Consider the following 25,797-nt stretch of genomic DNA (forward strand, 5'->3'; position numbering starts at 1 on the left):
TAGAAGATTTGAAATTTAGCTAGGGAGCACAGCCATTAGTAACTGTATTGGGGCTCAGACCTAACTACATGCTAAAAGCAGGTAGGGGCACATATATACCATGTGATGGGGTTCAGACCTAGGGCATTGAATAATTCTGCCAGGCAGCACACTAAATAACCACATATAAAGAAAATATAGTACCTCTAATAAATAAATACAAGAGAGCAGACTTTGCTGCCTCCAAGGTAGGACAAACTGAAAAAAAAAATTAAGAAGGGTTACAGAAGGAAAAGAGTGGAGAAAGTTTATTTTCAGTTTGTCCTGCCGTCAGAGAGGAACATCTTATTCCCCAGTCATCCTGCACTGACAGGTACGGCAGACTGAGAAAAAGTTGTAGAAGTGAGGAAAGATATAAAGTAGTTTATTCCATTTCATGCATTCTCCTCTTTTCTTCACACCAACTGCTAAGTTTAACTATTGCAAAAACTAACGCTGCATGAGTAAATCTGTCCTTTTTTTCACCAAAAAAATTTGTGAAACTGCTATAAAATTTGCAAAACAATGAAAAATTACAAAAAATGCAAAATACAGGTAACACACTACTTTTTGATGTGACCGTGACTTTTTTGAAGCGACCAAAACTTTTTATCAGTGAATTTGCACAGCAGTTTTGAGAGAAAATTAGCCAATGACGAAATGCAGAATTTAGCTCATCACTAAACACTGCATATTTAGCGTTTCTTTCCTCATTTTAAGACTTAAATACACTGACCCTGTTCACTCAACTCCAGAAATTATTTTACTTTGTTCAGCTATTAACAGAGCCCAATTTACAGCCTGTAAATTGAATTTTACATTCTCCATCAGCTAGCCGTACCAATTGTCTGCTTGTTTAGTGCACTCCCTTCTTCTTCATGCTGCTTGTGTTTCTTTTTTGCCTCAGGGAGAATAACTTCATTAAGGATTTTCCGCAGCTGGCAGACGGGTTGCTGGTAATCCCTCTCCCTGTGGAGGAACAGTGCAGAGGAGTATTGTCTGAACCAAGGCCTGACCTACAGCAGCTTACAGGTAAGAAACGTAAAGGATCAGCTTGGATTTTTATGAGGAATTTACCTTACCCACTACAAAAAAATACTCATCATATATTGTTGTGACTTTAAAATCCACAGCTTTGTAGCCTGAATAAAGACTATTATTTTTAGTTCATTGTTTTTATCATTTGTAAGATGTTATAAATCTATGCCATGGTGTTTAAGACAGTAACACAAAACTACATTGGAAATGAACCAAACTATTTCGATTTTACAGTCAACCTGAATTGCAGTATATTTCTCACTGTATTTAATGTGAATTATCAATGTGTGAAAGTAGGAGTCAGTCCAAAAGAGTAGCACGCACAATATTTTTAGCTGCAAACAAGGGCATAAAGCCTACATTGGCCTGTGCCAAGGGAATTCAGTGTCATTGGATTTCTGAGCGTATTCCAAATTGCTTTGGTTTGACTTCAAAAGCCAAGGGAAAAGTGGCATATAATTGCACACTAAACAATAAATGCTACAAAAAAAATTCAGCTTTCATTCGCTTTTAGTATCAGCTTTGTGACAAAAATCTAAATGTAGGTGGTTTTAAGTGCAAATCAGGCTCCGGTAGTGTCTTCTTGGTCTTTCAGTCGAAATTGTTTGCACTTGTTCATCAGTAACTAGGGTATTTAGACCAGACTTCCTTTGATTGATTCCTATAGAGAATCTTTTGAATAGGCGTGTTGGATAAATGCAGCAAAGTATGACTCAAAATTCAGTAGTTTAGGCTTGAAAAGTAGCAAAAAATGATTGTACAATTGGTAATGTTACACAGATGAAAACCTAACAACCTTTCTTATCTCAACTGGTTTCTTTAAAAAAAAAAAAAAAAATAAACAAAATTCAGAGCATGTTTAAGTGGGATCAATGTAGGCCCAATCTCACAAAAGTGGCATCCACCACTTTCTGGCCATTTATGTCACTGATGGGCAATCCAACAAATCCAGTTGGATGCATCTTCGGTGACTGTCCAAATCAAAGCATTTTGGATCTAATTCATGAACAAACATACAACATCAATACAATTTTCCCTAGGGGTGACCATTGTAAGGCTTATCCAGAGCATGAAATGTTTAATTAGTCTATTTCCTTATATGTCATCTTCTATCATCTTCTCATTTCTGTCACCTGTGAATGGTTCTACTCTGTCTAGGAGATGTAAGATATAACGAAGCAATGGGATATCCTATGGTTCAGCAGTGGCGAGTGCGGAGTAACCTCTACAAAGTGAAACTCAGTTCCATCTCACTGTCTACAGGTCAGTTCTTGTAAATAAATGTCTTCGTAGATAAGGCTTATCTAGGAAATGTATGTTTGTTTGTGTGGAAGAGAAGAAACCTATTTTTCAGTTTGCTTTCATATCAGAGGAAATATCTGCATTAACATTCAAATAGTCTCAAGGGAGAAGAAAAACTCTAATGTACTACTACATCATTGGCTTGACAAGGCTTTTTAAGGCAATGTCACAAACTTTCCTTTGACGAGGCCATAAAAAAATCTAGAGACCACTATGGCAAATTTATTTATAGTAAAACAGAGCTCTCTGCAGTTGACCAGATGGATATTTCACAGTTCTTAATTCTTTTAATTAAGTGATTTTTAGGATAATATTTTCAATATGTATAAGTAAGAGTTCAGCCATTGAAATCCCTTACAAATTAACAGAGAACTATGAAACTTCCCCCTTTATTAAATATACCATAAAGCTTAAATAACAGTTAACAGTCCAGTTTCAAACACACTTTAGGGTTGATCCACTAAAGGTCGGGATTTATTTATAGCATGTGTTAAAAATTTTATCGCTTATTTTTTGCGACTTAGTGCACGATTCACTGTAGGATAGTGAATTGCGTTATTTTCCGTGCGTTCGTTAATTCCCGCTGCGCGCGATATATTTCACCGCTTCCTATATTAGCGCACGATTTAACACACGTAACCATAATGTTCGTAAAACTACTTTTCTGCAAATGACCATTTCCCTTAAAACTGGAGGCTGCATCACTCTAGGGCTAACACATAAAAAAAAAATCCCACTGCAAAGTCCATGTTCTGTTGCCAAAAGCTCACAAACCAAAATTTTCTTTAAGTACCGCCTGCCCCAAGTAGGTGTTAATTTTCGTACAGACTAATGGGATATTTAGCACGTCTAACGCTAAAGACGAGAATCGAGCAAAAAAGCATGCAATAACGCTTATCGCACTTTAGCAAATCCCTCTTGTCTCTATAACCCACTGGTTAAAGTGATACTGACAGAAAAAAACTACTCTTCAAAATATGAATGTGCATTAAAAGTTCCTTAAAACAAACAGCACCACCAAGGCAATATCTCCTTAAAAGCCTTTACTGGAAAAGGGATCTGATCCAGGCATTAGCAACATTTCAGACCTGTGTTGGAAGTTTTTAGTTGATTTTTGGAAATGTCATCAAAATCACCAAATTTAAGGAAAGCTTTGCAGCTTGGTTCTTTGTAGTAAGAAGATGTGTACCCATTTTGGATTCGGGGGAATGTGTACTTTCTAAAAATATATCTTTCTGGGGTGAGCGTGCTTTTTTGTAGCTTTATCCCACATAAATGATGTAAAGGTGTTGATTTTGCAGGAGCTGAATCGACAGAAATGGTAGATCATATATGGTATGTTCACATTGGGGCCCCTACATGCCACATACTTAGGTAAATCTATACACATTGGGCATCAAACTGTTCAGTGCCCCCCTCGCATTCATATTCAGGGTGTTTTATCTTGGTACCTAACACTATGTGGGAGATAAGATGCTGCAAAGTGGAAGCTTTAAGGTGATTATTGTAAATGTCATCAAAATTGACAACTTTAGGAAAGATTTTTGAGCTTGATAATTTGGTGTAGAAAGTTGTACTCATTTTAAATTTGGGGAAACTTGTATTTTCCAAAAATAAATTATGTAAATGTGTTTATTTTGCAGGAGCTAAAATCACAGAAATGGTAGAACATATGGGGGTATGTTTACCTTGGGGCCCCTACATGCCACATACTTAGGTAAACCTATACATATTAGGCATCAAACTGTTCAGTGGCCTCCTGGCGTTCATAGTGTTTTATTTGGTTACTTTATGACCTGTAGGAGATAAGATGCTATAGATGTTATAGAAGTCATAAAGCAATTTTTCAAAAATCTCACAAATTTTCATAAAAACCGATAAATCTAGGAAAGCATTGCGACTTGATAGTTTTGATTAGACAGACAGTTTTACCTATTCTGGATTTGCCTGAATCTGTTTTCTAGGATAAACCTACTGTTAGTGGAATTTCTGGCCTTGAACTCTATGCAGTTGTACTTAAACATGTACTTTAAAAAGTACCCAAGTTGCTGCTATGGTCTTCCTAGACTTAATCTTTATTCATTCTCTGAAAGCTAAAGGATGAGTGCTGCAGGATAAACAAATATTCATACATACCTTTTAAGCTAGAAGACAAACATTTTAGGGGCAGATTTACTAAAACAAACTTTTGTCATGTTTTTATTTTTAAAAATTTGAATAAACTCATTTCCACGAACATTTACTAAAAAATTTGAACTGAAAAAGTATGTGTGGGGAAAAGTTGCAAAAAAACCTGCCAATTTTTTTGAATTGTTGCACTGAAATCTCTACTTTTTTGACTGTCACACAATAAACCAGCAAAGAAGGATCCTCCTGGGAAGGGAAATCTGACATTGATCATTGACTTCTACATGATCTGAGCAGGTTTTAGCTATCGAATTGTTGCATTTGATTTTTTTAGACTTTTAGAACTAAAAAATCCAAATTGGAAAAAAAGACCATTAGTAAATGGCCCCCTTAGTGTCACTTTATGTGATATGTGTTGTCTCTCCTTCAGATTTTTCTTTTGTTGCAGGATTTGCCAATGTGCTGAAGATTCTAAGCCCTCAAAGTAGCCGTGAAGATCTACTGAATGTCTTGCATCTCTATGGTTCCCACTATATCTCAGAGGCTTTATATGGTTCAGAGCTTACATGCACAATCCGATTTCCCAGCAAAAAGGTGCAGCAGCAGTTGTGGCTTCAGTACCAGAAAGGTAAGTTATTGTACTGATTTTAAAACATTTAAGGTCATTTTAAATATTACTAGGATTTACAACATTTTAGGGGAAAATTCCCCACTTTATCTTCAACAATTGAAATATAGTAGGGCTTAAATTAACAGGATAAGAATTTGTAGTATATTGTTTGTAGAAACATTGAGGAACGCACAACATTCCTGTCATAAAATATATTCTTTCGTCATTTAACGGATCATCCGGTCACAGAATGTGAATGTCTAAAGCTTAAAGTGCCCATATATGCTGAGATTTGGTAAGACAATTTTGACTCTAAGATGCAGTTTTGGAAACTACCCAAATTCCATGTTAAAGTAAATACAATTTGAATAATTTTGATGTTAAGCCAATGCCAAACGAGGCGTACGGTGGATATTTTCGGCAAGCGGAAAAGCGCTTGCTGAAAATACCGCCCTACATATCCTACATGTCCCTGCACCTGAATGAATGGAATACACTCGGATGCAGGCACATGTACACAAGAAAGGCACAAGACTTTCAAACTCTCGCGTTTTTATGCGTATATCGGCTACATGTGCCTGCACCCGAGTGTATCTCATTCATTCGGGTGCAGGCGAATTTTCGGCAAGCGTTTTTCCGCTTGCCAAAAATATCTGCCCTACGCCTCGTCTGACATCAGCCTTACTGCGGTCTAACCGTACATGTTTGGTGACTTTTCGGTATTTGAGCCAGCTGTGCTGCAAATCCATCCACCAGTCAGTCAATGTATATGGAAAATGTAATCTTCTAATGGCTATTCTTTGTGCATGGATAAGGCTGCAGCTTAGTTTCATTTCTCCTTGGGTCTATTTATTCAGGCCACTGACCAAATGTATATGACAGGGATCCCCAACCAGTGGCTCAGGGGCAACATGTTGCTCACTAGCCTCTTCGAAGTTGCTCTCAGTGTCCCCAAAGCGTTTGATCATTTTTGAATTCCTGACTTGGTTGAATAAAAACTTTTGGTTGAATAAAACCAAGATTTACTACAACCAAAGCTTCCTGTAGGCTTATAGTTTTCAAAGAGGCTACCTTATAGCCAATCACAGCCCTTATTTGACACGTCATGAACTTTTGCTTGTGTTGCTCCCCACATCTTTTACATTTAACTGTACCTCACGAGTAAGAAAGGTTGGTGACCCTGATATACAATATAATTTCCCATGTGATAAGTGTTTTGCTGCCAAATAAATACTGTCTAGCACTTCTCAGTGCAGAGTGTGTTACAGCATTGAATCCCTACACTGTCTTTCCTGTTTCAAAATCATATACATTATTCAGCATACTCTTACTTTAATAAATCCCAAATCAAGCGTGATTATATAATAAAACTTGTATTTAATACATTCCTTTCAGGCTTACCTATGGGCATTCCAAGGTACAGCTGCTGTTTGGTATGCTTTTTTTCGACAAATTGCATGGCACTGTACCTGTAGGGACCAAGATAACCAATGAATACAAAAATGCATCATGTATACAATTTGTGCTGAAAAAGGCTTTTAGTTTTTTAATGGATACTTTTACTTGGAAATGTTTACCCTTTAAGCTAACCCCTTCAGTGTTTTAATTACCTAAGAGTATAATTAAAGAAGATTTAGTCACCCTTACATTAAAGCTGGTTTTTATTATCTGGAAAAAGATGTTTCTGTTGATTAATTGTTACCTTATCTAGTAATTATAGCTCGTCAACATATCTCTTTAGGCAATGAAGGCAGCATAATTAGTTTACACAAAGCAACAGATATTGTGCCTTCAGGTACTTGCTGATGATAGAACCCTGATGTAGCTGATACTTATATGGTAAACTATCACTACACAATATCTTGCTATATGTTAGAGTCACGCTGCATCTAAGTCACCCACGTGACCCTATAAGATCTGCTATCTTGAGCGTCCTGGTTAGTTTTAATAAAATTTACTATGCCGAACTGTGTTGGTGGTGATTGGAAATTCATCTCTGTCTCCCAAAGTCTTCTCTGATATGGAATTATTCCCACAAATCTGAAACTAGACTACAGTCTGGTCGTTATTGCAGTGAATGATAATGCTCTTGTATCACTCCCCACTAGACAAGTTTATACTCTTTAATTCCTCCACCAATCGAAGACAACTTTGGTCTTCTTCAACTAACACTATGCTAATTGACAGGGCATCTCAACTTGTAGTCTACCTACCATGCGCAAGTGACCAGATGGCTATTATTACATTATTATGTACATGATTTTTATGCATGGCCCATTGCTCGCTCCTTCTACCTGTTACCAAGAATAAAACATCATCTTTTATTTGATGATATGGCAACAGTTTTATTAATTACAACAGCCATATGATAACATTAATCATTTTTTTATTCATAAATATTGTTTGTTTTGACATAGTAAAAGCTCCTTGGAAAATAACTGTCCACATTCAACATCACTATGGGTACCCACCTTAGGGGTTGCCACAATGTTCCAGTACTGGCCAATACAACACCACTATGCCCAGCAGACTGTCAAGGGACCCACCATACAAAGTGTGACTGCTAACTAAGCTATCTAACCTTGCCCAACTCACTACTTAGTACCAACCCTCCTCTTGCTTAGTCGCTAAGACTGCCCCAAGGTGCCACATTAGTTAATAACTACTAATTAGGGAGAGGGGAACACATGTTGTTGGTGCCCTACAAAATGGAGGACTGTTTCCCTGCTCTACCTTGCTTGTACCTACCACCTTCCGTAACTAGCCTGCGACATTCAACCTGACCGTTACCCCCCGCTCATGTTGGGGCATAATATATGTAGCTTATTGAATTATTTTATAATCACATGAGCTGCCTATTTACATTTATCAATAAAATGTGTTTTCTTCCAGAAGCATTTGATTCTTTGCCCTGACCTTGTCATATTTTTAAGCACAAGTTAGAAAACATGACCTCAAATATCTTTGGTAAAATTATTGCTGTCTTCTTTTTGGTTGAATGCTGACAGATGCCGCTCTCTACATCTATTAGGAATATCCCTGTGATTTGTAATTTATAGAAATGTGGCATAATTGAGCTGTCTAAAAACTGTTCAGTCTTTATGGCTATGACAATTATGTCATTTAAATAGAGTGTATTAAATCACCAGCAGCTTTATTGCGCTTTCCCATAAATAATGAGACACATTATTAAACCAGCCATAAACCATTGCTCTCTCAAGTTCCACAATATGGTTGTGTTTATAAAAGCTTGGCGTGCGGCCACTACTTTACGCCCCTATATCCTTTTTGTTTGTGTGGGAGAGAGAAGCAGGGCAAACCTATCCTGGCAGAAGATATAATTATTACTTTTTGAGACCAAAAGTATTAAAAGCTCTCTTTTGGACTGTACTTTAGGTATTGTTGGTCACGAACAGCTTAATTTGTGTGTTTTGGTTGTGTGTAGATCTATATATATTCAAATCAATTAATCTATCTATCTCTCTATCTAGTTACACTGGTACACTTAGGAGGAAATTTATTACAATGTGAGATAAGAGCTTACGACAGAAAAAGTCACCCACTTTCTATTGAAGAGTATTACCCATATAAGTAGGTGATAAATGAGTTCACTGTTTGATAAATACACCTAGGGGCACATTTACTAATCCACGAACGTCCGAAAAGCGTCCGAATGCGTTTTTTTCGTAATGATTGGTATTTTGCGACTTTTTCATAATTGTTGCGACTTTTTCGTAGCGTTACGACTTGCGCGAATTGTGGCGACTTTTTCGTAGCCATCGTGCCGAGTACGAAAGTTTCGGATTCATTCAAGCTTCAGTATCGTGACTTTCCTTGGGCCAGGTTGGAGCTGCAGAGTGCCATTGAGCCCTATGGGAGACTTTCCTTGGGGCGGGTTGGAGCTGCAGAGTGCCATTGAGCCCTATGGGAGACTTACCTTGGGCCAGGTTGGAGCTGCAGAGTGCCATTGAGCCCTATAGGAGACTTTCCTTGGGCCGGGTTGGAGCTGCAGAGTGCCATTGAGCCCTATGGGAGGCTTTCCTTGCGCCGGGTTGGAGCTGCAGAGTGCCATTGAGCCCTATGGGAGGCTTTACTTGGGCTGGGTTGGAGCTGCAGAGTGCCATTGAGCCCTATGGGAGACTTTCCTTGGGCCGGGTTGGAGCTGCAGAGTGCCATTGAGCCCTATGGGAGACTTTCCTTGGGCCGGGTTGGAGCTGCAGAGTGCCATTGAGCCCTATGGGAGACTTTCCTTGGGCCGGGTTGGAGCTGCAGAGTGCCATTGAGCCCTATGGGAGACTTTCCTTGGGCCAGCTTGGAGCTGCAGAGTGCCATTGAGCCCTATGGGAGACTTTCCTTGGGCCGGGTTGGAGCTGCAGAGTGCCATTGAGTCCTATGGGAGCCTTCCAAAATCATGCAAAGTCTGAAAGTTTTGCCCGCTGTTTACGAGCGCTCAATACGAAAAAGTTGCGACAATATACGAGCAAATTGTAACGGCTATAAAAAAGTTGTGACAATTCGCGCAAGTCGTAACGGCTACGAAAAAGTCGCGACAATTTACGAAAAAGTCGTAACGGCGACGAAAAAAACGCAAAAAATACAAAAAAGTCCCAAAATGTTTGTTTCCAATCCAAATTTTTCCCATTCGGATTTGTGGATTAGTAAATCAGCCCCCTAGAATTCCATAGGAATGAATTGAAAGGTTGAATGTTTCAGTGGTGAGTTCTGATCTCACATTTTAATAAATCTTAGTCTATAATAAAGGCCCTATGGCAGCTGTGTATTTATAACACACTCATCCATGCAAACCTTTTAATTCAACTAACAGAAAGACAAAAACGTGTCAAACCACACAGAGATCATCAAACACTTGTGTAGAGGCTAGTAATATTGGCATTTCTACATATTAACATGTTTAACAGTGGCTTAAATGTTAAGCCACAAGACCCGCTAACAGCTTAATGCATAATTATTATGCCTATGATTTATGGTTACGTTGCGGTGCATCAGCTAGTTATCACTCTCTAGGAATAAAACTCTGATAGAGAATGAATATTGACAGACCTAATTGGTATCTGTCGTTTAAACCAAAGGTGAAAGAACAGAGCTGGCAGAAGGTAAAATTAAGTGACCACTAATTGCTTGGGTCAAAATGTTGCCATTAATATTATCTTCTTTGGAGGTATATCTGATCATTAGTGCTAATGCTGGGTCTTGAAAACACAGAGGCAAGACAAGGCAAGTGCTTTTTATTTAAACTGGCCTACATGACTGCACATCATTACTGACTTAGGAAAAGTAGCTACAGGGCGACCTGGTGGTTCATTAAGTGGTTTTGTTTATACATTTATCAGTCCAGATTGCACAATTTGAAATAGAGCTCTAAATCATTTAGTTCAATGATATTTGTGGACTATGGACATCTGGAAAGCAGGGAGATGCATCTACCATATAGATTATAAATCCAGTGCAATAATCAAAATGAATTGAGCGAACATAAAAATCCATATCCCACATACTATGCTTAATCACCTCCTGGTATAATGCTCCCCAATATTCTTAGATTATTAGTTTATCTGTATTAATATTGTGTTACCCAAGTTATACAATTTTTGTGTGTATGTGTTGCAAAAACACATCCTCTGTTTACAAAGTTGTCATAAAAACAAAAATACTGCAAATTTTGAATTAAGTATAGGGGATCATTTTCTCCTGTGCTTTAATGTTACATTTCTAGCATGCTGTACCTGTTGTAAATTGGAGCCTAGGCCAGTATTCTGCAACTAGGCATTGTATTGGTGGGAAAGCCAAATTTGCTGCAGAGCCCTGAAATATGGAGAGGTTTATTGGTATTGGATTATTTAGCAAGATTTAATTTTTTTTTTTAAATTTAAATTGATAAAATTTACAAAATTAGAATTTTTGCTCATTTATTAAAAAATTTGAATTTAGTAAAATTCAATAAAACCATGACAAAAAAACAACTCACATGCATCAAATTCTGCACATAATGCAAAGTCAGGGGGCTCTGCTGGCAAAAGCTAAGCTGGCAGGTATAAAAATGTATTTTCTCTTGGGGATACTATCATGCATATTGGGCATCAAATTGTTCAGAAGACCTCTAGCGTTCATATTTGGGGTGATTTGCCTTTGTATGTTTGTGAGATAAATGTGGCAAATTACAACATTTTTAGGTGCATCAAAACCACTAGGTTTAGGAAAGCTTTGTTGTTTGGTGTAGAAAGATGCATTTACCTATTCTGGATTCATCAGAATGTGTACTTTCCAAAAATGTATGTCTTTGTACAGTTATGTGGTCTTAGGACAAATGATACACCATTGGGGGCTCAGTTTGCAGATGCTGAATTGGCAGGCATTTGGGGGTTTGTATATACCACATACTTGGGTAAATCTATGCACATTGGGCTTCAAATTGTTCAGTAGACCTCTGGCATTCATATTTAGGGTGATGTGCCTTTTTATGTAAAAAAAAAATTAAGAGAAATGCAACAAATTGCAACATTTTTAAGCGATTTTCAGAAATGTCATAAAAACTGCTATGTTTAGGAAAACTTTGCTGTTTGATAGTTTGGTGAAGAAAGACATCCTATTACCTATTTTGGATTTATCTGAATGTGTACTTTTCAAAAATATATGGTTTTCGGGTGTCACAATACTTTTTTGCAGCTTTTACAACACATAAGACTGGTAGTGTGTTTTTTTTTAACCTGTGCAAATGCAAGCCATGAAATTAGTATGCACAAGGTATATTTTGGGGTCTCTACATGCAATGCAATTTGATAAACCTATGTACACTGGCTGTCAAACTGATCAGTGGTCCACTGAAATTTATATTTAGGGTGTTTTATATAGTTACCTAATGATCTGTAGGAGACAAGATGCTGGAGATAAGTGGAAGTTTTGAGGTGAAATTGCTTTAGTGACTTTAGGAATTGCCAACTTTAGAGAAACTTTGTGGCTTGGTACTTTGACACAAATGATAGATCATCTGAGGTATCTTCATCTTGGGGTCCTTAAATGCCAAATACTTAGGTAAACCTATAAACATTGGGCATCAAACTGTTCAGTGGACCCCTGTGGTTCATATTTAGGATGTTTTATCTTAGTAGCTAATGATATGTTGAGATAAGATGCTTTAAATTAAAAATGTAATTTTGAGTATAAAGACGTGTGCCCATTTTGGATTCAGGGAAAAGTTTATTTCCAAAAATATGACTTTCTGGGTCGAACATAGTTTTTTATAGTTTTACGCCATGTAAAATGCAGAGAATGTGTTGATTTTCCAGTAGCTGAATTGACAGAAATCATATTGGTTATCTTCATCTTGGGGTCACTGCATGCATGGCAAACCTATGCATACTGGGCATTAAACAGTTCAATGGCATTTAGGGTGTTTTATTTTGGTACCTTAATGATATGTAGAAGATAAGATGCTGAAGCATCTTATGAAGCATGCGGAAGCTTTGAGGAAGCTTTTTTCCCAGTGCAGGAAAATACTATTAATGCTGCTAGCAATTTTGTCTGGCACAAAAGTCTTTGGTGCAACAAAATGCATGGCAAAATTCTAATACTGCCATTGGTGATTTTTTCTGATTTTTCTGTACAAAACAAAACACATTATTATTACATTATTATTACTCAGATTCATGAAACTTTTCGCCACAGGTAAAAACTTCTCAGCAAAAATGTAGCAGGCCAAAAATCCTTAGAAATAACCATTTTGAGTCATTTTTAAATATTTTTGTACAACTCTGCAGCTAGATATAAATTAGCTAAACAAATCAGTAATGCCTATAGTTGCTCCACTAGAAGCTGAAAGTATTCTGGCAAAGGATAAGCCTATGAAGATTTTAAAACTAGTTTATACAGTAGCTGGTTAATGTCAACAACTATGTTATGGGGAAGGGTAAAGGAGTTTATAGAAGTAGCTGGATTGTATAGTGAAATAGTTAATAAATGCATATGACTAACAATTGAGAAAAATAGACAGCTTTTCACTTATAAGTATATATTAGCAATGTCTTCTGGAAAAATGGTGAAGTACTAAAGGACACCTAAAGCATATGTCACTGGGGGGGGGGGGGTGCCAAAATATTGTATTGTAAATTAGACATTTCAACAGGAAAAATTCTAGCTTCATATAGTGTGGAATCTTTACTATTTTACAAGTGGGTATCTCTACCAGCAACATAAACTGGCATGTGTATCGTGTCAACTAAGCAACATGCCTTGGATACAATACCCCTTAGATAATTAAATGTAAACTTGGTTGTGTGTGGACAAACTCATGTGTTTGCTTTTGTTATTTCTCCCATCATTTTAATTATAATGATAGGAAGACTCTTGGAAATGTTTTATTTTGGCAGCGTAATGTTATATGAGGATGGAATGTATGTGCCAACTGGAAGTTGTAGAGACTTTGTAAGGACAAATCAAGGTTGCATCTCCAAATTGTGTTTAACTTGTTTCACATAATTTATGTTCTAAATTATTTTCTTCATAAAGCAATATAACATAAACATAACAGCTTCGCTAAATGTTTTTCCCCATCAGCAGCTTTATTCAACCAACAAATTAAGATACATTTGAGCAGAATTAGGCTAATATAGTGATATTAAATGGGAACCTAAATATATATTTTTCTCTGTTGCAGAGTTTTAAAAGTTACTTGTCATCCTTTTGAATTATTAACTCTATGAATTCTATGAAAACTGGATCTGTTTTATATTTTCAGAATGTAGAAGGCAGGAATACTCTAAAAGGGGTCGTGTTTTTTTTCATTAAACACCCTATAAACTGATACTGACAGATTAAGATAATATCAAAGTTGTTAAAAATAGACCCATAGAAATCCAGTATTTGAGGATCCAGCTGAACCCCCGAATCCTTTGTGAAAGATTCAGCCGAATACCAAATCCAAATGTTATTTAGAGAAACATTTTCAAATTATTTTCTTTTACAAAAAAAAAAAAAAAATCACAATTTTAATTAGTGATGAACGAATTAGTCCTGTTTCCGTTCGCCAAAAAATTTGAAAAGTCATTTGAAAGAGTACCGACTCTCGAATGGGCAAAATTCTGTGAAGCGGCGAAAATGTAAAAAAAAAAATTGACAATTTTTTTTTTTGACGTGCATAATTTTTTTGATGCATGCAACAATAGTTTTGTAATGTGGGCATTCATTTTTAGTTGCGGAGCAAATTTTTATGTAGCAAAACAAATACGCCAATGGAGAAACACGAAAATTTGCCGCAAATCCATGCCTGCCGTAATAATTTTGCTCATCACTAATTTTAATCATTCAAATTTGGTTCGGCCAGTGGCGTGGAATTGGTCTAATCCAAATCCTCTTAAAAAGGCAGAATCTTGGCTGATTCCTGAACCAAATCCTGTATTCAGTGCATCCCTAATATATATACAGGTATGGGACCCCTTATCTGGAAACCCATTATCTAGAAAGTTCCGAATTACAGATAGTCCATCTCCTATAGACTCCATTATAAGCAAATACTTTTAATTTTTAAAAATGATTTCCTTTTTCTCTGTAATAATAAAGCAGTACCTTGTAATTGATCCCAACTAAGATATAATTAATCCTTATTGAATGCAATACAATTCTATTGGGTTTAATTAATGTTTTATTCATTTTTTAGTAGGCTTAAGGTATGAAGATCCAAATTGCGGAAAGACCCCTTATACGGAATACCCTTGGTCCCGAGCATTCTGGATAATGGGTCCTAAACCTGTATATAAACTAGGCCAACAACATTAAAGCTCACTAAAACTTGCTAAATACAAACTACAATGCTGGGGGACCAGCTGTGTAGGATTCCCAATAGGGCTCTGTCTTACTGTAGTATTTATTTACATACTGAATTTAGGGGGCCATGAAGTGATTGTTGTGCATCTCCAGTGTATGGTTGTATAAACATGACAGATTTAATAAACTGGTTATCACCTCCCTACACTTTTGCACTGGGGCCTGTTAGTATTTAGCTGTGCTCCTGCATTACTGAAAGCAGTGTTTTGCTATGAATGCTAAATAAGAATGTATGAATGTGATGTCTGTAAACGTGTATTAATATCTATATTAAATTTGTGTACTGTTCTGTTTTTTATTTCTGTTTATTTTTGGCAGGGTACTACAATTTAGATTTTTCTGTGGTAGCTACTGTAGTGTGACTATAAGCTTTATTGGAATAAAGTTTGCAAATATGTCTCTAGTTGTACATTGTATAAACACTATTTTGCTATCTTGTAGTCCCAGAAGTATATCAATTAATGGTAGATTAAAATGTTGGTTTCAGTGCCATTAAAATAACTATTTGGGTGGGTTTGGTGACCTCAGAGTTGCATATTCCAATATAAGGAACTCTGTTATGAAAAATGTAGTTGCACTGCAGTCAAAGGGCCACTGTTTGACCTGGAATATCGTTCCTAATTCAGTTAAGAAAAATCCATGTTTAGAAATAATAGTCCCAGTGTCAGAGATTAAACTAGAAGCCTACAATTATCATGACGAGATACCAGCTATTGAACACTGTAATATAAACCCACATCTAAATAATAAAAACCCCATCATTATGCAGAAGGTTATGGAATTAATCTGTAATGTTATTTATAATGTAATGAGAAATCACAAGAGGTGAGTTATGGTTTGCAATTAAAATCTGCCGAAGCAGTGAGTTCTGGTTCAGTGACTCTCCCTTCTGCTGCTCCCCACCATAACTCCAATGTCTTCCTCTCATCGTAATTTATAGAAGACAATAAACGAACAATAAATGACATCAAAGTATAAGTCAGTGAACTGCAAACGCTCATTCTTTATTTCACAGGTGGACTAATTTGTTCCCATTACAGAATCTTTTGCTCTGGAAAAAAAAAACAATTTATGCATTGTGCACAATGATTCAAACAAAGCAAAATAATATAAACAATACACCATTTGTTCTTACCTAAAGTTGACTGTAGGTCATGGCTGTTGCAGTATCCTTTAGATAACAGTGACTCACTGTTTACAGATTGTAGAATACATGCAAATGGAATAATTCTAGTGAGAACTGTCTTCAATTCAAAACATTAAAATATGAAGCTAAGATAGTTATATCATTATATTATATATTTATATCATATTATATATCATCATTAAGGGACAGTCATTTTCTGTATTACTGCCAATTTGTAGTGACATGGAAAATTGATTTTACTCCATTGTCAAACCCCCATTAACTCATTACAGTAAGGAACATAAGTATTTGAACACCTGCGATTTTGCAAGTTGCACTTAGAAATCATGGAGGGGTCTGAAGTTCACATTGTAGGTGCATTCCCACTGGAGAGACAGCATTTAAAAAAAATCAAGAAATCACATTGTATGATTTTTAAAGAATGTATTTGTGTTGCACTGCTGCACATAAGTATTTGAACACCTGAGAAAATCAGTGTTAATATTTGGTACAGAAGCCTTTGTTTGCAATTACAGAGGCCAAACGTTTCCTGTAGTTCTTGACCAGGTTTGCACACACTGCAACTGGGATTTTGGCCCACTCCTCCACACAGATCTCCTGTAGATCTGTCAGGTTTTGGGGCTGTCGCTGAGCAACACGGAGTTTCAGCTCCTTCCAAAGATTTTCTATTGGATTTAGGTCTGCAGACTGGGTAGGCCACTCCAGAACCTTAATATGCCTTTTACGGAGCCACTCCTTGGTTATCCTGGCTGTGCGCTTCGGGTCACTGTCATGTTGGAAGACCCAGCCACGACCCATCTTCAATGCTCTGACTGAGGGAAGGAGGTTGTTGCTCAAAATCTCCAAATACATGGTCCCATTCATCCTCTCCTTAAGACAGTGCAGTCGTCCTGTCCCCTTCGCAGAAAAGCACCTCCAAAGCATGATGTTACCATCCCTATGCTTCACAGTAGGGATGGTGTTCTTGGGATGCAACTCATCCTTATTTTTCTTCCAAACACGGCGAGTGAAGTTTAGACCAAAAAGTTCTATTTTGGTCTTATCTGACCACATGACTTTCTCCCATGGCTCCTCTGGATCATCCAGATGGTCATTGGCAAACTTCAGACGGGCCCGGACATGTGATGACTTGAGCAGGGGAACCTTCCGTGCAATGCATGATTTGAAATAATGACGGCGTAGTGTTCTACCGACAGTGACCTTTGAAACTGTGGTCCCAGCTCTCTTCATATCATTGAGCAGCTCCTCCCTTGTAGTTCTGGGCTGATTCCTCGCCTTTCTTATAATCAGAGAAACCCCACGAGGTGAAATCTTGCATAGAGCCCCAGTCCTAGGAACACTGACACTGTCTTTAGCCTCTTCCATTTTCTAACAATTGCTCTAACAGTCCACAATTTTGTCTCTGGTATCTTTTGACAGCTCTTTGGTCTTGCTCATGGTAGTAGTTGGAGTCTGACTGACTGTGGGGTGGACAGGTGTCTTTAAAGAGCTGAGACAGGTGCTACTAATTTAGATTAATGAGTGGAGTAGAGGTGGACTTTTTAAAGGCAAAGTAACAGGTCTTTGAGAGCCAGAATTCTTGCTGATTGGCAGGTGTTCCAATACTTATGTGCAGCAGTGCAATACAAATACATTCTTTAAAAATCATACAATGTTATTTCCTGAATTTTTGTTTTAAATGCTGTCACTCACAGTGGGGATGCACCTACAATGATTCTCCATGATTTCTAAGTGGGAGAACTTGCAAAATCGCAGGGTGTTCAAATACTTATGTTCCTCACTGTATATAGTAATACATTAATTCAACTGAACGTGCTGTATGTTTTCCTGAAGATCTTTTGCTAGTCATGGGACTGGCTTTCTCAATATAGAATGACGTGTATAAAGATCTTCCTGAAGTTAAATACCCTGGAATCTTGCTCTAATCAGCACACCACTTTTGAACCATTCCTGCTCCCTGTCCAAAATGTGAACTTGGCAGTGTTCAAACGTGTCCTTTTTCTCTTTAGATGTAGGTACGCAGATGAGTCCTGACCAGAGGAGCTGGTTTTCTCCCACATACAAGTCGGAGCACTCCTCATTGCACTGTACTGCATACACGATGTGGCTCTTCTTATGCTTTGGTATTAGTACTTTTGGGCAAACCAGTTGTTGCCTCAGTGTGTTGCTGGGTTTAAAGCAGACAGGCATGCAGTGTTTATTAAAAATCCTTCAAAGATTTTTGGACACCCCAACTACATATGGGAGGATCAAGTTCTTTCACCTGTCATGCTTTCCTCCTTCACCAGTAGTTTTAGTGTCATTGCTTCACCTTTTCCTGGTTTAAACAAAGGCCCAATCTGGATACCCACAAGCTTTAAAGGCTCCTCTTAGATGTTCCAATTTTTTCACCTTAGCCACTGTGGGGATCCTGTCTTCTCTGTGATGTAGGGTTCTGATAACCTTCAGTTTGTGATCTAGTGGATGGTGGGATTCAAAGAGCAGGTACTGGTCTGTGTGGTTCTCTATTTCTAGCTTTCCACCCTCTTTCCACTCTTACCAAGCAGTCCATATCTTCAAAAGTGGTTCACTCATTGCAGCAGCCCTGATGTGCCCTCCCTCACCTGCTCCACACTTACCTCTTTAGAATGGGTCCAGAGGGGGTGGCGCATCGCTATGCGATCTATACTACCAGAGACAAATAGGTTTGTCTTTTTGCAGCTGTTTTAAGAGATCTTTGACCTTATTCTTGTAATTGTTGGTAGGGTCCCTTCTAAGAGCTTCATATCTCTATTGGGGTGCCCAAATTTATGTACCTGTCTAATTTTGTTATGACGCATATTTTCTGTTAATCAAATAAACTTTATGACACTGCTGAAATACTACTGTTTCCATAAGTTTCGATAAGTACATGTTATATATTAAAAGGAAGCTGCTTCTTTGAAAGCTTAGCCAATGATAAACAAAACTCCAAAGCATTAAGAGTTGTTCCCAAACATTTCATATGACTGTATATTAAGAACCACCAAAATGCATCTTCCTTTATCAGCAGGCAGGATGGTAATATTCAAGTATTTTCTGAGGGATGTTAGAGCCTAAAGCTGGCCATACACGTGGCGATCTGACGATGTTTCGCAGAAAACATTGTCAGATCCGCCACACACAGTCAGGGCTGAAACAGCAGATAAGGAGGTAGAAACAATAGGATTTCTACCTCCTTCTGCCGATTCAGCCCTGACAGCAGATTTTGGTCAGGCGCCTTCTATGGCGCCTGATCAAAATTTTCTAACCTGGCCGATCGGCGAGTCGTCCGATATCAGCAGCTTCCTGCGATATCGGTCGACTCGCCGACATGCCATACACGCACTGAATATCTTACGAAACGAAGTTTCGTACGATAGTACCGGTGCGTGTATGGCCAGCTTAAGGGATGTATAGAGATGGTGGAAATCCCTCTGGATTTCCCAATGTCATTTAGAAAATCTGCCCCAAGACAGGAAGATTTATTTACAACCTTTGGTTATGCAAAATTGGACACAGTCATTGAGTATTGACACCATTGCAATTGTACCAAATGCAAATCAGAGTGATTGCTACTACACTGGAATTGTGAGAAAAAAAACATTATTGGTGGCAAAAAGCATAGTGAATTGCACCTAAAATTGCACATTTCACACTGGAATTACAATTGGAAAAAAGCCCTGTTTTCCGTAAAAGCCTACTAAGGAAATGCTCTTCCCATCAAACAAATTGTTTGTCCATGCTCGCTATATACAGTATCTAAGCTAGTTGACTATATCAAACTCATTCCCAGCATGAACAGTTATTCACTTAATTGAATTTGTTCCCAGAATCCCTTTGGTCTATTTCCATACGTATAAGGCGGTCTCCTCAACCCTTTTGACTTGTTCTTATTTTAATCTGAAATCTAGAATTACACTATGATTTTTTTTTACATACAAAGTTTTACCCAGAAAGTTAAAACTTCCAAATGATTGCCCTTATGGTGTGAGTATCACCTGACAGAAGTTAGGAATGCATAAAATTGCCATAACATTTATATACACATCATTACTGCTTGTAAAATAGTATATCGATTAATAATTGGCCTCAGCATTTTCTATTTGAGAAAACTGAAGTATTAGGGTTTAACTTTTTTTTTCAAAACTTCTTGGAAGCTCAATTATCCGCATATTTGCTTTTTATACATGAATTAGCTTCTTCTCAAAAAGCCTACATTAAGTGCCACAGAACAGCACGATTAAAATAGTTTCTTCTGCTCGATGTCTGTGTGTGAAGTATGTCTCAGTTAAGCAAACCGGCTAACAGATGCCAGTTATATATATAAATGCAAATATGCAATGTGCATACAGTAAGTTATGTCTGAGTGTTAATTCTTGCTATTTAATTGGTATTACTTCTATTTTTGTTAGGTTCAATGGGTTTCTACATGAGCAGAGAAGAAGTAGGGAAATTAGTTACTTGAAGATTGTAATTAGATTTATCAAGTTGTGTTTTATCATGTATTTTAGTCACAACAGGAAATGCTTTTGCAATATAGTAGTTGTCCCCTTTTATCTAGCCACGGGGGCTTCAAAATATAATGCAAAATGCTCTGTAGATAAGAATCTCAAAGTGCCATTTATTTATTTCCAGCCACTTTGCAGAAAGCCGAAAATGAATTGTCTGAGTTCTGCTTGTGTTCTTGCAGCACATGCAGTCAGCAATTTTGTTCTCACAGTCAGCTTTTAATGTCACCGAGGTGTGGCCCTCTCTATTCCCACCAGCTGCGCTCAACAAATCCTCAAATAGAACTGCTACAGTCTCAAACATAATGCTGTTCCCTTTAGCTGCCATCTGTTTATGATGGACATGACATTGTGAGTTTAGGATTTCTTCAGTTAAAGTAAAATTGACTTGAGTGGTAATCCTTTTTGAAGATTTGCAATTTATTCTGTATCATTCTCTTCCTGGCTGCAGAGCTCAGTGATATAGAGTATATCATCTATTCTATTAAGGCATCCAAAGATTTTTTTACCACCTAAAATCAGACATTGTGCCTAAGAAGCAAATTGCTTTCACAAGCAGTAACTTCTTATCCCAGAGTTTATACTATAATCATTTAGCATTTCAGTGTTGCAGGTGCCATTTACAGGTATTGGACCCCTAATCCAGAAACCCATTATCCAGAAAGTTCCAAATTATGGAAAGACCATCTCCCATAGACTCCATTTTAATCATTTTAATCCATTTTAATCAATCAATTTTTAAAAATGATTTCCTTTTTCTCTGTAATAATAAAACAGTACCTTGTACTTGATCCCAACTAAGATACAATGAATCCTTATTGGAGCCAACAAGCCTATTGGGTTTAATTACTGTTTAAATCATTTTTTTTTAGCAGAAGGTAGGAGATCTAAATTACGGAAAGACCCCTTATCCGGAAAACCCCAGGTCCCGAGCATTTTGGATAACGGGTCCCATACCTGTATATATTTTATTTGCAAAATGCATTTATTATCATTGATATATTTCAGGTCATCGCTAGTGATGGGCAAAATGTTTCACCAGGCATGGATTCACCATTGGCGGATTGTTTCGTGGCGACAAAAAATTGTCGTGGGCGACAAAACATTAGCCGCGGGCGACAATTTTTTTGACACACAACATTTTCACTGTTTGGCTAATTTTATGCCATGTCGCAAATCTTTTGAAAGGTTCGCAAATTTTTCGGCAAAGTGAAACGGGACAGATTCTCTCATCACTAGTCATCTCTTTTAAACAAAAACTTTCTGCATTCCTGAATAAAGTCTTATCAAACATAGGCACATTTTCAGTGCAATCAATGGGCTACATATGTGGACAATCCTACTTAGACTCTCAGAATTACACACTGCAGTTTGCCAATAGAGCTGGTTTTAAAAATAAATGCGAGTTTCTCTCCAGTGCTCGAGTGTAATAATCGGCTGCTTGGGGGGGGTGCCAAAATGTTAGGCACCCCAAGTGATTGTAATCGTTTACCATATACCCCGGGCTAATGCTCCTGTTAGGAGAAAACCGCACCAGCCCAGGGAAGCTGCAAGAGACTGATGCCCTTCCTTCTTTTGTCTTTGTGCCGCTTGTGCATGCACAGTAGAGTGAAAAGCTGAACTTTAGCAAAAAAGCCACGTTTCCAAAGAAAGACAAGAGAAGATAGCAGATAGCTGTCTTGCAGCTACCCCAGGCTGGTGCAGTTTTCTCCTAATAGGAGCACCAACCCAGGGTATAAGGTAAGCGATTAAATATTATAAAATGAACAGTTTTTGTGATGACATCAGGTGGAAGCTTTGGTGAGTCCAGGTGCTCAAGCCCCAGACCTTCAGCTTACAGAGTCAATGCAAACATCTTGGAAAAAAGTGGCTGGCACAAATCTGGGTCACCACCCAAATGAAGTTGAAGATACTAAGTTTGTATAAAAGCATTGCATAGTTTATTCTTTTACACAATTATACATAAAAGCCTTACGCGTTTCTTGCCACGCAGGGGCACTTAATCATAGGCTAAATTTTGACAAAACACAAAAACTATTTAAAGAAATAACAACCAATCACATCCTAAAAAAACGTTAACCAATCAGAGCCAAAGTATGCTAAATTGATTGGTAGTAATTTTGGTAGTATAAGGTAAGCGATTGCAATCACTGGGGGGGTGCCTCACATTTTGCCCCCTCCCCTTCCCGTGATTTTACCTTCCCTTCTCCTTTAATAACCTCCAGGACACTTGCTCTTTACATATTTTTTTTTACAATTATTGTTCTATGGCAGTGTGCATAATAAAAGCAGATGTAGGTGCAATTATTTACTTTGCAAATTGTAGTGTTATTCCAAAAAATTGTCTGTGCAAGTTAGAATGTATGGCTCATATATGTCCCCAGATGCAGTGGGCAACTTGCGCTTTTCTCTGAAGTAAATTCTGCCTAAAACCACTTGCGTAAAAATTACTTTTGTCGCATTTCCATATAGTTGTGCTTGGTGACACGGGAATCCTGGAGCCACCACCTGATCAGGACGTGGCTCCCTCAGTGCCCTGCATTAATAGGTGCATCACACAAACGCATAGGGTGCACCCGTCATTCGAACACCCCCGGACTTGAATCACATTAAACTGCAGTAGGTGCAGCACAATTGTGTCAAGAGAAATGTCCACTTGCATTCCAATTATACCTATGTTTGTGCATAAAAACATGATATATCACAAAGCACATAGGTGGACTCTCCTTTCTATAGTAATTTTTATATTACTTTAAAAGCTCAATTTCTATAAATTTCGCTATTATGCTATCAAACCATGTAACAAAAAAGTAAATTCATTGAAAGAGTCAATTTGACTGCAGAAATTGTTCTATTCAGAATAATGCCTGACATGAAATATTTGTAATTTTGATTCCTCAAAAAGATTAAAATTAGAAGGGGCCGAACAGGTATGTCAAATTGAAAGCAGGTCTTCAATAGGCATCAAAGAATCATTTACAGGGAATTATACTTCCTGTAAAGCAAAGTAAATTATAGCATTTCCATGAAGGCTTTTAAGGATTGTGCATTAAAGCATTATTCTGGCTTTCTAGATCTGTTATTTATCTTTTAAAGTTGTTCCAAGTCAAAAGAATAGTCCAAACCTTATCTATAAAAAGCATTAGCCGTCTTGGTTTATTTATCTAGCTTGTCTATCCTGCAAAAAAAACAACTTCTTTAAGTAGTTTAATAATATCATATTTATAATAATAAATCTAATTAATCTGGAACAGCACAGCGCTGCTACTTTTACTCCCTTGCCAGATTCTGCAACGTTTGTGCCGGAGAAACTGTTATTCCATGTTGACTAAAAGTAGCCAACTGTACAATAGAGATCATAGCTTGCCCTGTAGTGAACTCAAGGGTTAATAAAGGAAGTATTTTTTTGTTTATTATAGGATTCATATACATTTTTAGATACAATTTTCTTTGATAGATTATGCTTACCTCTTCAGCCTCCTCCATATGAAACTAAAACAGTGCTAAATATTTTCTCTCTCTCCAGCTGGTGCCCTAAAAGTCTGGAAAGGTCTCATAATATTACAATAAGTGCTTACACGGTTGCATACTGTCATGGTTCCAGATGGGATATGCTGTAGATTATTTATCTTTGAGCATTCAAGGGCATACAGTGTGCAGCTCTGCAAGAACAAGGGTGGCTGCTGTAGGAAAATTGTCAGTTAAAAAATAGCAGACTACTGGGGATTATGCACCTGTGTCCTCAGAGGTCAGGATTTAATAGAACAGCAGGATTGATTAATCCCCTCCATTTCAGAGAAACAGAGCTTATTGTATAAAGTTTTGTGGCATCCAGTCAGCCCTTTTGATATGTACTATAAAATCTTAGTTTTATATATTCTCCCTTGCCTTGAATGGTGTCCAAAGGATTTACTACACAATATATAATATATATATGTACTGTATAATACCTGCCTACCTCCACTTGTTGGATGTTCTTCCAATATCCTTCAGAGTATTTGCAATCAGGTGGTTTCCAAATACAAAAGCTAAATAATAAACTGATTCAGAGATTTAAATTGTACATACATCATCTGATGATATGGTTAAAATACCCATAGGATTTACTGATGATTTATTAAACTCACAATTGGATAGCCAGCCTACTAACCATAAACATTCATAACAAGTAAAATCTAATAAAAAAACATCCTCAAATTCATCAATAAGAAAAAATGCCAACAAATACTGTTCAATAGCAGGAAATATAACTTCCCACTTTGCACAGGTTTAATTAAGTATGTGGCGTGTAGGGGTCCCAAAATGAACACAGTACATATGAACTAACATTTTGCATTGTATGTGGTCTAAAGTCATAAAAAGGGATGTTTTCTTCAGAAAATGTTTTGGAAAGTACACATTCTCCCAAATCCAAAATGGGTAAATATTTCTTTCTAGTTTAAAGAACCAAGCTATTATAGACAGTATATGGTTTTGAAATTTCTAAAAATTGCCTAAAAAATTTCAAGCATTTTATTTCCCATGTGCCATTGGGTACTAAGACAAGACCAACACAAAACATGCTAAATGTGACCACAAGGGGTCTACTGAACGGTTTAATGCCCAATATGTTTAGTTTTACCTCTTTTACCCAAAGATGTGGCTTACTTTTCAACAAAAACACACTGCCTGTTTCATGCATAGTAAAAACAAAATAAAACAAAAAAACTGTGCTGTGCCATATATTTATGGAAAGTACATATTCTCAGGATTCCAAAATAGGAAAATACAGTATGTCTTTCTACTACTTCAAATTATGCATCTTAAAAGCTTAGCTAAAGCAGTTTTTATGGAATTTGTAAAATTGCATCCATTTTACATCCATTTTCTCCTATAAATCCTTATGTACCAAGATCAAACATTCTGAAAATGAAAGCAGTTTGAGGACCAATGTACATAGATTTGCCAAGGTATGTGGCTTGGAGAGACCCTAAAATAAAAATTGTGCATATGAAATCTCATGGTTGTTGCAAAATAAGCACCCTGCATGCATTTTATGTTTTGTAAGAGTCCCTAAGAGTATTTGTACCCCTAAAAATCATATATTTTAGTTTGTAAACACCATTGGGGAAGGGTCTGATGTGAATGATTTCTGTAAAAGCGATACAGGAATTGTATCAGCTCTATATAAATAACAGATAAATAAATCATTGGTAAAAGTCTAGATGTTG

General features: G+C 37.2%; 1 protein-coding gene across 2 annotated transcripts in view; it reads left to right on the forward strand.

Annotated features, from left to right (window-relative positions):
- Positions 1–25,797, forward strand: part of astn2 (astrotactin 2) — a 675,040-nt gene that overhangs the window by 502,094 nt on the left and 147,149 nt on the right. For both annotated transcript variants that reach the window (XM_002935205.4, XM_031891225.1), the window contains 3 exons: positions 926–1,050; positions 2,215–2,319; positions 4,934–5,113. In XM_002935205.4, the coding sequence (XP_002935251.2) occupies positions 926–1,050; positions 2,215–2,319; positions 4,934–5,113 (410 nt within the window). The remainder of the gene's footprint in view (positions 1–925; positions 1,051–2,214; positions 2,320–4,933; positions 5,114–25,797) is intronic.

The sequence above is a fragment of the Xenopus tropicalis genome, chromosome 8 (genome assembly GCF_000004195.4).
Source record: "Xenopus tropicalis strain Nigerian chromosome 8, UCB_Xtro_10.0, whole genome shotgun sequence".
Classification (NCBI taxonomy): Eukaryota; Metazoa; Chordata; class Amphibia; order Anura; family Pipidae; genus Xenopus; species Xenopus tropicalis.